Consider the following 15,695-nt stretch of genomic DNA (forward strand, 5'->3'; position numbering starts at 1 on the left):
CTGAAGTCCAGGAGCTGCTCTCCACGCCACATGTGGGAGAGGCTGAGTGCAGGGAAGAGATGTGAGGGTGGGACCACAGAACCCCTGGGCCACCAGACAGGTGACCTGCCTGAGGGTGGCAGTGCCTGGAACTGCAAGCAGGTGGCAAAACAGTCTGGCATGGGAGGCTGGAGGGTAGATTGGGGAGCAGAGTGGATAGTGCCTGCTGGGTGCTGTCAGGTGCCTGCAACCCCAGTCTCTGAGGCTTATCTTAGCTGAGGCTCCTTTCTAGGATGGTGTGGGGGGAGGGCCAGGGCCCTGGTTCTGAGCCTGATGAATCCAGTCTCTGGGTTCTGAGTCTCCTCCTCTGCAATAGGGGTGACCGCATACCCTCCCAGGGGCTACTGAGAGTAAAGTGAGACGGTGCCAGATGGTGTCAATCAAGGGTAACTTATTAGGACCAATTCTGGCCCTCGAGGTAGCCCAAGGCCCACTACCAAGGCCCCTCTGGAAACTCTCCGGAGTTGCTGGCTGGAGCCCCTGGCAGTGTATGTATGGAATTGCTCTACATCCCTGGCACCACTCCTGCTGGGGGTACAGGGACCTGAGTGCAAAATCATCTTACAGGGCTCTCAGTCCAGCATCCAGGAGAAGTCCTGGGGGGAGCCTGGGTGAGGTGGACAGAATTGGACTGAACTCTCAAACGAGCCCCCACCCCACTGGCATCCAGAAAGGTGCTGTGGGAAACCGTAGCCAGGAAGAAACCTCAAGGGAGCAGGAAAGCAGGAGGGAGCTCTAGGGTCCCGGGATCAGCCAAGAGGTCAGGATGAGGCTTACCTGGGGTGAGGGGCTCTGCTGCTCTTTGAGGAGCCCAGGTTTGGGGAGTCCCATTTGCCTAGTGCCTTACCCTTCCCACCTGGACCAAAGTTAGGGGTCCTATCTCTTTGACAGGGGTCTCCATAAGCAAGATCACTTAGAAAACGTCCTGGAGGATTATAAAATTGGCGACATTCCTGGGTGCCAGCTATGTGCAGGGAACCAGCCAGCCCTGTGCTCAGGCTCTCCCCGAGCTCTGCCCTTGTGACCTGCCATCCCTGCCTCACGGCTGCATGACCCTGGGCCAGTCTCACTGCTTCTCTGAAACCCCCTGTGAGACCTGCCTCTGTAAGAAGGGGCTACTGTTTGTCACAGGGACTAAATGAGATGATGGAAGAGGGTACACAGCAGGCAGCAGGTACTGGGCAGTGGGGTGGGAGTAGAGATCCCCGTGGACAGCCCCTCTCAGGGTACCAGACTCAAAACAGTCATGGGCTCAAGTCCAAGTAGGGACTAGGGACTCAGACAGGGCTTGGACCAGTCCAGGCACTTGCCTTCTTTTAGAGTAAAGAGAGAACATTGGCCAGGACAAAATTCAAAGAGAAGCTGAAGATGAAGGGGCCAAGGCTGAGGAGCCCAGAGGGATCAGCGAGAGCCACCAGGTGAGGGACGCCCCAGGGAACATCCTCACGAAGGTAGCCTGAGGCCAGGGGCTTTGTGTGTTCTCTGTGCCGTCCCTGCCAATGGCTCTGGCACAGGGGACTGACCCCCGCATGCCTTGGCCTCCAGCAAGAGCGTGCCCCTGGCAGGAGGGCACACCAGGCCCCTGCCCTGCCAGCCCTTCCAGCTGGACTCCAGGCTTTCCCCAAGCTTCACTCCCTGGCTGAACTGTGTCTTCTTCTGTCACTGGGACAGACGGGCAGAGGTGGTGACTGGGAGCCCATCAGGTGGGCCTCCTTCTCATACCCACCACCGTGCCACCTCCAAAATCAAAGATGTGAAGCCCCCAAGGAGACCTCATCCAAATCCCCTTCCAAGGACCCCTCCTGAGAGACGACCCTTGTACCCTAATTTAGACCTGGGAGACTTCCAGGACTGGGAAGCAGTTACGTTTGTCGTGGCTGGAGAAGCTCTGAACCGCAGTCTTTGTCCCAGGCTGTCTCTCCAAGGTCCCCAGGGAAGGGGAAGCACCTGGTGACTCTGAGTCTTGTTTGAGTTTGGCCAGGCTGAAGGTGGGCACAGATGACAGCCCCTGGCCCCTTCCCTGCTCCACCTGGGCCTTCCCTTTCCAAACCCTATCCCAGCAGTTCCTGCCTCCCGCCTCCCGAGCCTGGGCAGAAAGGGCAGGATTGCTTTGCCCCCTTTACAAATGAGTCAACCGAGGGCCAGGGGCGGGAACAGATCCTCCCTCCTAGTTTGGTCAGTTCATGCCAAATCCAGGACTGGGGCCTGAACCTTGGGACTCCTGAGGAACAACCCCTTACCCCGATTTCGTACTCTCTCTATGGCCCAGGGCCTGCTCTTTCTCAAGCCTCCACCCCAGCTTCCCTCCCCATCACTCTGCCTGCTCACCGAGGCTGGAACCATAGGGCCGTCTTCTTCTGCAGCCCCCAAAGTCCTCAGGCAGGATAGGCCTGAGGTTGGTACCAGAAACTGTGGTAAGGGGCCAAGTGGCTGCCAGCCTCACCTTCTCCCTTGGTGTTGTGGGAAGAGCACACAGCACGGGGCTCCAAAGCCCCACACAGCGGAGCAATCACAGACACTTCATTCAGCCCCCAGACCACCCAGTTCTGCATCAGTAAATGGGGCTGGGCAGCTCCTACAGGTCTGGTCCACTGGGACTGCCCATCAGCCCAGGCCTGGTGGCTTCTAACTGGTGACCCGACCTCTTAACACCCCTTGGTGGGACTGGCTTTTATGTTATTGGGTCCCCCAGGCTGGGAATGAGGGGCAGCTCTGCTGGGCCACCAGCTGAACCCAGAGAAGGGCACCTGGTGTTGGCTGCCACAGGAGGGTCAGCCAGGAGTGTGGCGCCTCCTGGATGCCGCTGTGTCTGCTGGGAGAGAGAACAGCACTCCGCTGGGTTTCTTGGGAAACACCATAGGTAGAGAATGTTTCTCACTGGGTTCTGTTGTTCCACTGCTAGATAGCCTGCACCACATCTGTCACAGCCACGGCCACACCCACAGAATGGGCAGCAGAGGCTGCTACATCCTGACCTGCAACCCAGGTCCTGGAGAGTCAGGCAGAAAGTGAAGGCAGCTGGTGCTTGCTCTTCTGCCTCCTCCAGGCAGGCCTCCTGGACTGGAACTTTTGGAGATTGGGAACAACTCAGTCAGCAGCCTTTCTCTGACCCAGTAGACTTGGCTCTCAGCAAGTCCCCACTTACCTCCATGCACACAATTGAATATACAGAAATTGCTTGATTACTCCTGTGGACTAGGCATGGGGGAGGCACCAGTGTGATTTTTCACTTTGCTTTCAAGTTAAATGGCATGATGCACTACCCAAGATTTTGCCCCAAATGTGAAAATCTGGCTCAGGCTGTGACCGACTGATCAGAGCTGACCTGGCTTGACAAGGAAGGCCTTGGTATCCCCTGGGTGAGGCCAGGGAGGTGGGCCCCCTGGCTTCAGAGTAAAAGCTGTCTCGACCTCCCTCCCCTGTCTGCAGATTTGCGTTCAGGGTAACATCTCCAGACAGAAACCCTGGCCCCAGACTCCCAGAGGGTCACCTTCCCAGCAGAACCCGGAGACAGGGGACTCCTTCAAAGCTGAGGGAAGACCAGAGAAGCAGGTCCTCCTCCTCCACCCAGCAGAAGGTCTCTTTGACACAGACTGCTTTCCCCAGGCCAGGGGCTGGGAAAAGGAAACCCCCTTCCCAGATAGGTCTCAGCTCTGCCTCCCTCTCTGCTTGGCCCGACAGACCCTCTCCTGGGCTGAAGGTTCTAGCCCTAGATTTTTCTCTGGGATCAGGGAGGTGACACCTACTTCTTGCTCCTCCCTGTATGCCTGCTGCCTTCCCCTAGCTCCCTTGGGTTGGGGGAGAGGGGCAGGGCATTGTCCCTGGGGAGCACTGACACCTGCCATGATCTTCCACTTGCAGGTACAAAGAACCCAGGGTGAAGAGGGGCAGGGACTGCTGCCAAGGAGCTTGGAGGGCTGGGGAGAGGTGAGAGGTGCCATGGGCAGACCCAGGCCCAGGTGGGATGGCATACTGATCTCACCCCGCCTAAGGGGTCTCCATGCGCTCCCCTCCCTTCCTCCCTTCCCTGCAGCTGATGTCCACACACTTCCTGTTCATTTCTCAGCGACTCTGGCCTTTCAGAGTGTCCTCTGGGTGACCAGATGTTCTCACCTGCTGTTGGCCCCATCCTGAGCCCTCAGAGGACAAGGTGGATGGGAACGTCAAAACAGTGTCTCCTGGGGGTTCCCCCACATATCATTGGCCATGGCTCTCCACACTGAGGCCTGCTGAGGGGTGCAGCTGGGCAGGATGGGGTGGGGGTGTCTGCCCCAGCTTATAAAATTCCCAGGCACACCCTGCCTGCACCCCGCCTTCTTTTTCCTATAGCTGTAAAGATACATAGACCTATAGAATGTGTGTATGTGTGTACACACCCACACCCACACCCACCCCCCAAACACACACATACACACACACACACACACACCTTTTTCCCTATTTGACATCTGTCTCCTCCATCTAGAATGGAAATGCAGAGTCTAGGTTGGTTCACCGACAGGACAGTGGTGCCAGGCTCATGATAAGACGCTTAGCAATGTTTCTGGAAGGAATCCACAGAAAGGTCAGGCTGCTCTACTGGAGTTTCTGGGCCCTCCCCAGGAAGAACTTTCCTTTACAATCTGTAGGCGTCCCCAGTGTCTGCCTGCAGCCAGGCAATGGGATTATTTCATTCACTTTGGCTCAAAGGTGACACTTCACTTTATTAAACAACAAGATGGCCTCTGAAGGCGCCGAGCCGCGTCCACCCAGATACCACCTACCACAAACTGCAGCAGCTTCTGAGCCCAAGCCCTGGGTGCTATTTCAGAGGAAAGGTTTTACTTATGGAAGAGAGCGAGAGAGTGTGTGTGTGTGTGTGCGTGTGTGTGTGTGTGTGTGTGTGTGTGTGTGTATTGTGGGGCAGGAGGCATTTCTCAAAGGGCCCTGTTTAACAGTCAATTTCAGGAGCAGTGAAGCAGGCAGGGGACTCCATCTCAATCCGCTGCCTGGCTGAAGGTGGTAAGTGAACCAGGCTCAAGGCCTCAAAGAGGACACGCCAACCAGAAACTTTCACCCCAATATTTATTGATCCCACACTCTGGAAGACCTGGGGACTTACTGGGAACTTGGTTTTCCTGCAGGACTGGGAATAAGACCTAGAGAGCAGAAGGTGGGTGGAAGGGGGAGACAGTGCCTGTGAGGGCACAAGAGGTGTGGACACGGGCCCCGGCACTCACAGAGACAGCTGCCCTGTGCACCTTGTCTAGCCAAGCCTGCCCTGCAAGAGAGAGGCATGGGGCAGACAGCAGGAGTGGATGAGCCACTGTCCAGGTCCTGGTCCCTGGGAGTCTCACAGACCCCGTTTCTTCAGGATCTCCCAGACGCTGGGTCTTCTGTGTCTCCCACATCCCTGGGCTGAAGTACCATCCAAAAGGGTGGGAGGACACAGCCCACCACCACCCCTCCTCTCATTCCATGCCCCTCCAGAATCCTACCAATCTGCTGAGGGAATGAGACTCCTTCCCAAGACCAAGGCCATCACTGACAGGGTGAGCCATGACCCCAGTGTGGTTGGCCTGTGGGTGAGTGGCCCTCCCCTCATCTGAGGCCCTGTCCCCTAGCCCCTTCCTCTAGCTCAGCCCTCCCATCATGGAACTTGGGGGCTCTTCCACCCCTTATTTCCATGATACTGGCCTGAAGGCTCAGCTCTCTGGGGAGGGTCTGGATGTTACTTAGAGTCCTGGTTTGTGGAACTTTCAGGGCTAAAACTGGGACAGTCCTGGGAAAACCAGGATGGCTGGTCACCCTAGTGTCATTCTCCCCCAAACCCTTCTGAACCCTGCAGGTGGGTTCCACACAGATGACCCTAATGGCTTCCCACACCCCCACCCTTCCCCTGCACCCTTGTGCTCCAGAAAAAGCCACACTATTTTGCTTCCTTTTGTGTTTCAGACCCAGCTCCGGTGTGTCCTGAGGCCTCATACCTTCCCCAGGCCCTTCAGGCTCAAGACCCCTTCCTCCCCCAGTCCCACAAGGTCCTGTCCACTTGACCTCTCCACCCTAGTGGGTGGCAGTCCTTGTGACCCCAATCCACAGTTGAGACACGAAGCCCCACGGCAACCTCAAACTCAGGGCCAGGGGCATTTCCTCAGACAGCTCAAGAGAAACCAACAGGGCTGCCACTTCCTAGCTGTGATCCAAGCAACTATCCCCAGGCCCCCACAGCCCCTCACCCATCCTGCCCCTCCTGGGGTTCCACACCCCAAGTGCCACAGGCTCACACTCTCTTCATGTAAACATCTTCATTACATATTTAATATTCTCACATGGAGCTGCTCGGGGTTCAATTACAGCTGTATGTATCCTGAATTCCCGGCAGCCTCCAGTCAGCTCAAGTGCTAATGTATTTATAGCATTTAGAGGAGGGAATAAATCCAGAACCTTCCCCATGGGGGCTTCCTAGGCCCATACCTCCTGACATGGGGCATTTGCCCAAAGGAAGGTCGGCATACACCACCCCTGCATCCCCTCCGACCAGCAGCGGCCAGTGACAGTGGCAAGGCTGGGCATGGGACATGCTTCTGTGCATGCTTGGGTGCATATGTATGCCCAGCATAGAAAAAAAGCCCCACTTTTGGGATCTGTCTCTGCCCAATGCTTTGTCAGGATCCCTGGCATCAGCCCTGACCCTGCAAGGCTTATGGAGAAGGAAAGTGCAGGGACCCGTTTCCTCACTCTATAAACACTGAACAGCCCTTCCCATAGATGGGATGGAGGTGGGGAATTCACACATAGACTAGGTTTTTTAGGTCTTTTTCTGAGGGGCAATCCCTCACCCGCTTTCAGGCAGTCATAACTGCCCCCCGAAGCCTGCAGCCTGTGATTACTGCCCTCAGACCAACAGCCTCTCCCAACCCCAGATCCCCAGTAGAGCCCAAGACAGGGAGCCGTTTTCAGAAGCAGTTGTGCCCAGTGAAGCAATGCAGTGGAGACAGGAACCCTGCCGTGCTTCCCTCTTCCTGGCAGTCCCTGAAGATTGAGGGCAGAGGAGGTAGCCTACCCTGATGCTCTGCTACATACCATAGTGGGGAGGTCAACTTAGAGGGTGGGGCCAATGTGACAATCTCCATCCTGCCCCCTGTCTGGGACAGGCACATGTCTGCCCACAGGAACACTCATGCATATGCATGAGGCCTCTCTTCCACTACCATTCCCCTACTTCCTTCCCCCTCAGCTCCCATCCTAGCTTGGGCCCAGTAACATCTGGCTGCCAGGGATGGGTGGCTGGGAGACCTCCTAGACCCTCTGTAGTATGGATGGACCCTGGGTGTGAATTGCTCTTCTCCTGGCATCCTTGCATACTGGGCAGTTTCAGCTCCATCTCTGGGCTTCTCAGGGCCCATAACAGGTGCTGACCTACTGTCCCTATAACTTGGGTGGTTTCCTGTCTCCACCTCAGAAGAGGCTCTAGATTCCAAAAAAACAGGTGTCTGCCTGATAGAGGGGAACTTCCCCTCTCCTCCTCCAGTCCCTCCCACTCTGTATCTTTCCCCATTTCCTCCACGTTAAAGGGGCAGACCCTGATGTGAGGGATCTGGACAAGGGATAAGGAAGCCGGCAGTAGCTCTTGACCTTCACAGCATGAGGGATGGCCTCCATGCCAGGACCCTCAGGTCAGAAGTCAGTGGTCAAATGTCCAGCCTGGTCAGGGCCCTCTCTTAGAGCCTATAGTCAGCAGGTGGGTCTGCAGAACTGCTGGGGCCTGGCTTGGCCTTCTCATGTCTTCGCAGGGCAGGTCCTCAGAGTAGGTCTTGATAATCAGGGAGTGGGGAGCTCTGTGGGCACCATGGCAGGTCTCTATCAGAAGTCCAGGCTTGTCCCAGGCCACTCACGCATGGATGGCGTTGGCCACGTCGGTAAACACCAGTCGGCTGGGCCTCTGCAGTGGGCCCTGGGAGGGCAGAGTAGTCTGCAGGAAGACAGGCAGGGGCATCAGAGACCATGACCAAGGCCATGCACTCGCTGGCCCGGTCACTTCCACCCTCACTTCCTGGTGCCTGCCTATGCTTGGCACCAGCAATGGCTTCTGCCTGGAATGCACTCCCTCCAAGCTCAGCCTAGAAATACGACTTGGCTCAGATGACTCCTCCCCACAAAAGCCATCCCCAGCTTGCCCTGTCACCTTGGCGGCACTTACTGTGTTGATTTAATTATGCATGCAGCGTCTTTTCCCAGCAGGGGAGTCAGAGGACTGGACTCTGCACCCCCAGGCCCTAGCACAGGGGCAGCACAAGGGAGGACCAGAGGAAACAAGTGTCAAGTGGCCAGCAGTCCCAGGGGCTGAGTGCACCAAGGTTCTCTGTGCGAGTTCCTGAATATCCCAAGAGGGCAATATATCCTGACCCAGGTCACGCAGAACTGGTGTCAAAACCAAAGGGTCTTCAGACTCCCAGTCTGGATTCTTTCTGACCCCAAGAAGATGCAAAGAGGCTGGATGAGTCAGGGGCAGCCCAGGCCTGCTCATGATGCTCTGGCCCTTGGGAATTTGGGGGAATGGTGGCAAGTGGTCAGGCAGCTCAGTGGCTACAGCAGGATGACCACACAGGTCCCATCCCTTTGGATGTAGGAGGCAAGTTTGGCTGGGATCTTTCCATCCTGGGTCTGTCAGCCACTGGGAATCCCCCAGCCTATTCAGAGGAACTGCTGCCTGAGAGTCTGACCCCATCCACAACCCACTCAGCACCACAGACCCTCAGGAAGCAGAGGAACCCAGGGTCCCAGTCACCAACAATCTCCCCCATTAGTCCTTTTCTACTTTCCTAACCAGTACATGGGGGCACACGGAGCATGAACTAGGATGTTCATTTGTGGGTGAGAACACTGAGGCTCAGAGATGCCAGTGGGCCTCCCAAGATCACTAGGCTATGGGGCAGAGCCAGGCTTGTTCCCAGGACTGCCCAGCCTGGCCTTGCACTGGGAGTTTGTGGGTGGTCCCCGAGCAATCTGACCGCTTTCTGAACAAATCTGGCAAAAGTCATGTACCCAATACCTGCCACGTGACCACAGGGCAGGTGCTGAAAAGTTGCATAAGAAAGGAGGGAGGGTAAGGGTGGAGGACGGAGGATGCTGCAGGTGGGGTGGGGAGCCTGGTCAGTGCCCACCTTGCCCTGCATGGCCTGCACAGAGGTGGCAGCCTGCATGGAGGCGGCGTCCCGCCCATGCTCCAGCAGCTCCTGCTCCAACTCATCTTGTTCCTCCGTGGGGTCGAAGTTGTACATGGGCATGAGCTGGTGGCGTAGCTTCTCCAGCCTGGGGATGGGGGCAAAGGCTGCTGGGGGCAGGGCAGGCCCTTCCCCTCCCAGCAGCCCTCCAGGCCCTGCCTGCTGACTAGCTGAGCCACAGCACACAACCATGCTTAGGGCCTTAAGATTTCCCTTGAAATGGTATTAAATGACAGACATTTTTGCACCTATAGTACCAGCTCAACACCTTAGATGGGTAGCCAGGGAGGCAGCAGTTAAATAGGCCAAGTAACTATTGTCCATGGGCCCTACAGGGATCACGTAGGCTGGGGCCTTGCTGTAATCTACAGTGTCTGGAGCTCAGGTGGGGTTGAGGAGCCAGTAGCAGTCAGCTCAGAGCAGCAGGGCAAGGGTGGCTGGGCAGTGGGTGGGAGTAATCCCAGCCTTCCCCCTCCCTGCCCATCCCCAATCCCAGAGTTATACCTAGTTATCTAGAATCCTCACACCTGCCTGCCTTGTGTGTGAGATCCTTGTGGGAGGGGGGCCCTCAACCCTCCCCGAAGGAAAGTGTTCACCCCCAACCCTGAGTGGGCAGAAGAGGCCCTGACTCCCTGATCAGCTTTCTACCTGCTTCCCTCGGAGCCCAGCCCAGCACTGCCCATGGGCTTGGGTTTTGGGTTTGGGTGGGGAATTACCTCTTCTTCTTCCTGATGTACAAAACCTGCAAGAGAAGGAGCAGCATCAAATGGCAAGGAGAGGAGGCCCTGAGGAACACAGCAGCCCTTCTGGATGGGGACATGCTGAGGCTGATGAACAAGAGACCTGTGGGCCCCCATCCTAATGACATATACATCCCCCGCTTCATGCCCTCCTTTGGCGTTTTTAGCTGCAGACAGTGTCCAGACTGAGTTTGGGGACTCAGAGTCTCCCTCAAGGAGCCCAGCCTGGGAGACCACACAGCTAGGCCCGCCCTGGGGACTGGTGGGCCCCACCTGTTGGCTGGGCTGCCAGTACTAACTGCAGCTCCAGTCACTCAGCACCTGCCTGTGGCTCCCCAGGGCTGGAGGGGAAAGGGAAGGCTTCAGCACATCCCCTCCCTGCAACTCTTCCCAGGCCCAAAGCTACATGCAGACAAAAAGAAAAGGGACCAGGCAAGGTGGCGCATGCCTGTAGTCCCAGTTACTCAAAATGCTGAGATGGGAGGATCTCTTGAGCACAGGAGTTCGAGTCCAGCCTGGGCAATATAGTGAGACCCCGTCTCTATAACAACAACAAAAAGAACCAGGGACAGGCAGTGGCCAGACTCTGTAGCATGTAGAACAGCAACTCTAGGCAAGGCCCTGAGCTGGTGGTCTCTGGAGTTCCTACAGGATGCTTACGGCCCCCAGTGGACTAAGGTGGGGGAGGGGGACCAGAGCCCCTAGGCGTCAACCTAGGTCAACTCCCCAAAACTCTGATGCCAGAGGAACCTAAGAAAGCCCCTAGGTCCAGTCCCCCATTGTATAACCTTGAAGATGAGGGCCCAGGCAGCCTGAGAAAACATCTAGGACCTCCAGGCCAGAGCAAGAAACCCTCTACAATGCACCAAGGAGAGGGAGGAAGCAGGTAAGACTTGGGGGACTGCCTTGGGCAGGGAATCCAGGGACTTCTGCCATCATCCTGTTCTTCCCTAAACTGGCAGTTTCTGACTACCAGGAGCATGACTACCTCTGCCTGGGGAAAGCACAGCCCTGTGGTTTGCCTCAAATCCTTCTACATTCTTTGTGCCCCATTCACAGACTGAATCTGGTTTGGTTTCCAGCCTGGCCCAGAGCTCCTCCTGCACGACCCCAAAAGCCTAAAAAGAAACTGGGGTATCGATCCTCACTCTCCCCTCCCCTCCAGGGTCACATGTGGGGTGCCCCCTTGCTCTCCTGTGGGTAGGCTGTGACAGGAACTCTGGGGTCTCCTGGCCCAGCCCCTGCCACCCTGAGCAAGTGGGTCCAGCCCCAGCCCCAACCCCTGTGGTCCCCACCTCTCAGCCCTTGCCCCAAGCCCTCCTTCCTCCCCTGAGACCCTGTGATTCAGAAGGATCTACAGAAAAGGCCAGAACCTTTACCCAGTTTCCATGCCTTTGCTGCTCTTCCTCAGCTAACACCCACCCCTACACCTTCCTTCCCAAATCTTCCCTACCCCTCACTGTCCAGCAGCTGCAGCCCCACCTCCTCTAGCAACCTCCCCCACCACCGATCCTGGTCTGCATGTACTAAGCACTTTTCCCTCCTAGATAAGGCAGAAAGCCTTGTGCAGATTTGCTCCTCCTTGTACCCATAGCCCTGCTCGAGGCTGGCATCAGGGAGGGGCAGCAGCACTCAGGGAGCACCTCTGGGCCTGTCTCTGGTCCCCAGGAGCTATCTTCTGCCTTCCGCTGCCTTTGTTCTACAAGCTTCCCACCTCTCTGATTTTGGCAAGAGGGCCATCCACCCAGGCCTTCTGAATGTTCCTCTAGAACAAAGAGTAAGAGAGCGTTCTCAAGTTCCAAGGACAAAATCTTTCACTGAGAGTAACAAGGGCAGTTTCTAGGCCCCATTCTGTCCCTAAGGGTGCCTCCATCTGCTTACCCAGTATATGGGTGCCAAGGGAAAATGCTGGCATCCTACCCCACCCCCACCCAGGAGACCTCTCAGGCCCTGGCCTCATTCTGCATGTGCTGCACCCTGGGCCTGCTTGCTGGCCGGCAGTTGCTCCCTGGCAGCAATCCAGAGCCTGTGGGGCCCATATGGCAACCCTAGTTTAACAGAAGCTCCAACCAGGCCATGATGGACCATCCACAGCCCTATTTGTCAGAGCGACATGCTCCTGAGCCCAAGGCCAGCCATCAGAGCCTGTGAGGAGCAGTGGGCGGATCCTACCAGTGCCAGGAACACTGGGGAACCTCAGGGGCACCCCATTCTCCCTAGTCTCAGCCTGCACAATCTCCAGTGGTCCCTCAGTGACATTCTGAGTGTCCAGGTATCATCTTAGGGGACAGCCCATATCCTTAGGGACTGACACCAGATCAGGAGGCACCCCACTCACTACTAGAGGATTCCTGCAGCCCTCTCCCCAGCCCCCTTCCTTCCTGATGGCTGCCCACCTCCACCCCTTCTCATGACATGGAGGCCAGGCTTCCACTTTGAGGTCTCAGCTCTAATTTTGCCTCTCAGCTATCCCTAACCACCTAGCCTGGAAAGCACCCCTGCTTTCCTGCTTGAGTCCCCACGTCAGTCCCTGCAGGCTTCCCTTGCAATCCTTGGTTTTTATCTCTTTCCCACTCCCTGTAAGAACTACAGGGCAGGACCTTGTCTTCCCAGCCTCTATTGGGTCCAAAAGGCCTGTCCTAGGGCAGGCACTCAGTAAATAACTGCCAAGTGAATAAATGAATGTTCACTGCCAACAGCCTCCCGTGCGCAGGTCATCTCACCCAGACTACAGTCCACGCCAACCACCTTTAAGCCTCTTCTAATGCAACCCCACACCCACTGCCCTAACTGTCTTGCTGCTTATAGAACCTTCTGTCTGCCTCCAAACTTTTGCCCATCGGGACCCTCCACTTGAAACTCCCTGACTCCTAGGTAGCCTTCACGACCTGGTTCAAGACACCATGTATTCCTGAGAACCTTTTCTGTTTCTTCCAATTAGAAGCATTGCTTCTCTGGTCTGTGGGCCCCAGTGGACAAATCTCTGTGGGAAGGGAGGACAGCACTCTCATTAATGGATTGTTGGACAGGTGCAGAGGCTCATGCCTGTTACCCCAGCACTTTGGGAGGCCAAGGCGGGTGGATGACCTGAGGTCAAGAGTTCGAGACCAGCCTGATTAACATGGTGAAACCCCGTCTCTACTAAAAATACAAAAATTAGCCAGGTGTGGTGGTATGCACCTATAATTCCAGCTACTCGGGAGGCTGAGACAGGAGAATCACTTGAACCTGGGAGGTGGAGGTTGCACTGAGCTGAGATCACACCATTGCACTCCAGCCTGGGGGACAGGGTGAGACTCCATCTCAAAACAAAAAAAACAAAAAAACAGATTGTCTTCTGATTGATTAGGTTCTCTATAAATCTAAACACTGATTATCCTCCCCCAGCCTACCCCAGCTCTCACCATGGCCACAGCCAGGCCTATCACCGTGATGATCCCAAAGGACAGAAGCATGGTACCCACGCCGGCCGCGCCACCAGCCGCATCAGGGATTCTGGTGTCATTAAAGGTGGTGGCCTCTGGGCTGAGGGTAGTGGTCTCGGAGGCTGGCCCATCTGTGGCAGGTTCCAAGTCAGACTCAGAGGTGGGTGGGCGGCTGCTGAACCAGCCCCTAGCAGGTGCAGTCCTGGAGTTCATGCTGACGCGGAGAGGGCCCTGGCTGAGAGGCTGCCTGAGGCCAGTCAACCTGCCCACTCACTCCTGACTCCGGAGTGCCCCAGCCTGTGGTTCCTGCCACCTGTGGTGGCCACCTGCACAGCCACCTCCTTGGATAAAGGGAGCCCCCTGCCTTCCTGGGTGCTAGAAAGGAAAGAATAAAAAACATGAGGCTAAGGACAGGGGCTCAGTAGTGAGATGAAGTCTCTAGGTTCTGAAAGCCTTGGGGAGATAGGTTTGAGGGCAAGGATGAGGGCAAGTTCAGGAGACATTAGGACATGTACTTTACATATCTATGGTGCCCTTGTTTTTAGGAACAAAAATTAAGCCCTGTATCCTCTTGTCTGTGAGTAAGGAGATAACAGTGATCATACCTGGAAGATATGAAAGGCAGTGGGGATTTTGAAAGAAAAAGTCTTCATCTCCTGATCAAAAACTCCCCCAACCTGCATCAACATATCCACGTCCTCATTCCCTCCCTCCCACATCCCTCATCCTGCTTGGGGAAAAAAATACCACAGCTTTTTCCTTTGCTGGAAGGAAACACTTGCCCAAAAGTCAGACAGGCCTGTCTTTGATCCCAGCTCAGCCACTTAACTAGATGACCCCAGGCAAGTCACTCCACCTCTCTGTGTCTCCGTTTTCCTGAGTCTAAGGTGGGAATATTGAGAACATTCCCACAGGGTCGTGGGGTTACAGAAATGGTAGAACAAACAGGTCTCTAAGAAAGACTTAGCTCAGCACAAGCCCTATCCACAGTAAACATCCAATACATGCTAGGTTTTCTTCCCATGGCCAACCCAGTCACAAAGCGGAGCCGCAGGAGCCCCTGGACCCAGGCCACTGTGTAGTCCAGTCTATGCTTGGAGTGTGAGTGCAGGCCGATGTGGAAAGACAAGAAGACAAGAAGGAGAGAGAGGCTCTGGTTCTCTGGCAGGGCTTCTCTGCAGGCTCTTGGAGACATTGGACTGCCTTCCCTCACCACTATCAATAGAGGGGCTGCTAGGATCAAGGAGAAAGGCAAGTGGGGAACATAGCTTCAGAGGTAGGAATGGAGCTCCCAGTTTGGGTGCCTTTTCTTACTTCATTCTCCCCTGGAAGCAGAGGGTGAGAGATTTGCCCAGTGCAGAGGGCCCTGGTTAAGGAAGGGTGGGAAGAGGTTCCAGCCAAGCTGCAGACAGGGTCTAGGGAGAGGAGGGAAACCTAGCTCATGGTTGCACACATGTCCCCCTGGGCTGGCCCATTAGTGGGGGTGCCTCCTTGTAAAGATGCATGGGTGTGTATGAGGTGTGCACACACCTGTGATGGCCCCTTAGGAAAGGGCGAGGCTGGCAGAGGGTTACGGGGTAGAAAGGCTCATCCCTCTTTGCCTTCTCCCTCCAGCTAGGCTGGGCACACAGGGAAATCCCGGGTTCTTTTCTTGGCTCTGCAACTGATCCCAGGCGTGACCTTGGGCCAAACCCTTAACTCGTGCTCTGGGGCTCTGTTTACTTCTCCTCCAAAGGAGAAAAGGAGCCCTACTGACCACTTTCCAGGCCAGTGTCAGGGTCCAAAGGGGAAGCAGGGAAGGAAACTGGGGTGAAAGGGGTCGGCACTGCGACCTTCGAGAACCCACAAGCCGTTCTCCCCCAGGTCTCTCAGTCCTCCCTGCCCCAATCCCCATGTCCGCCTCCGCGACCCTGTGATGCCTCCCTTCTTGCACAGGAGCAGCGACCTCAGCACTTACTTAATCCTCTCCGGGCGCCGAGCTCAGTTGGAGAGGCTAGGGGTGGTGGTGACTGCCGGGAGGCCGGGGCGGGGGTAACCCCCAGGCCCGGCTTCTGGGGCGGTGGGTCCAATCCGAGGTCCGCCCTCCCTGCACGCTCCGAGTCGCAGGCCAGGCCCGCTACTACGCACCGGCTGCAGCCGCGAGCGCTGACTCTGCCGGCCTGGGCAAGGGTGGGCAGGCCCAGGACCCACGGCAGGGGTGGGGCCGGGCCGAGCAGCCTCGGGGGATCCCCGAAGCTACAGTGCTTTGCCTCCCTGCGCGCTCCGCGCCCCCGGCCCCTGATTGGTTG

At 56.4% G+C, this 15,695-nt stretch overlaps 1 protein-coding gene and 1 pseudogene across 1 annotated transcript; both read right to left on the bottom strand.

Moving 5' to 3' along the window:
* Window positions 1–4,722: 4,722 nt before the first annotated feature.
* LOC135270831 (uncharacterized) lies at window positions 4,723–7,576 on the bottom strand (annotated as a pseudogene).
* Window positions 6,315–15,648, bottom strand: CUNH3orf18 (chromosome unknown C3orf18 homolog). The gene is made up of 5 exons (XM_012467840.2): window positions 15,365–15,648; window positions 13,387–13,782; window positions 9,959–9,984; window positions 9,183–9,330; window positions 6,315–7,990 (listed from the first exon to the last, which is right to left on the bottom strand). The coding sequence occupies exons 2-5, from the start codon at window positions 13,618–13,620 to the stop codon at window positions 7,910–7,912; spliced, it is 489 nt and encodes a 162-aa protein (XP_012323263.1). The 5' UTR covers window positions 13,621–13,782; window positions 15,365–15,648; the 3' UTR covers window positions 6,315–7,909.
* Between the last annotated feature and the right edge of the window lie 47 nt (window positions 15,649–15,695).

The sequence above is a fragment of the Aotus nancymaae genome, unplaced genomic scaffold (genome assembly GCF_030222135.1).
Source record: "Aotus nancymaae isolate 86718 unplaced genomic scaffold, 86718_ANA_hifiasm-v0.15.2.pri h1tg000067l, whole genome shotgun sequence".
In the NCBI taxonomy this organism is placed as follows: Eukaryota; Metazoa; Chordata; class Mammalia; order Primates; family Aotidae; genus Aotus; species Aotus nancymaae.

Bases quoted from the DNA above. Each gene is read 5' to 3' on its own strand.
- CUNH3orf18 (XM_012467840.2), bottom strand. From the start codon at position 13,620: ATGAACTCCAGGACTGCACCTGCTAGGGGCTGGTTCAGCAGCCGCCCA. The intron at 9,985-13,386 runs GTGAGAGCTGGG...CTTCTCTTGCAG, and splicing joins TAGGCCTGGCTGTGGCCATG to GTTTTGTACATCAGGAAGAA. The intron at 9,331-9,958 runs GTAATTCCCCAC...CCCCATCCCCAG, and splicing joins TACATCAGGAAGAAGAAGAG to GCTGGAGAAGCTACGCCACC.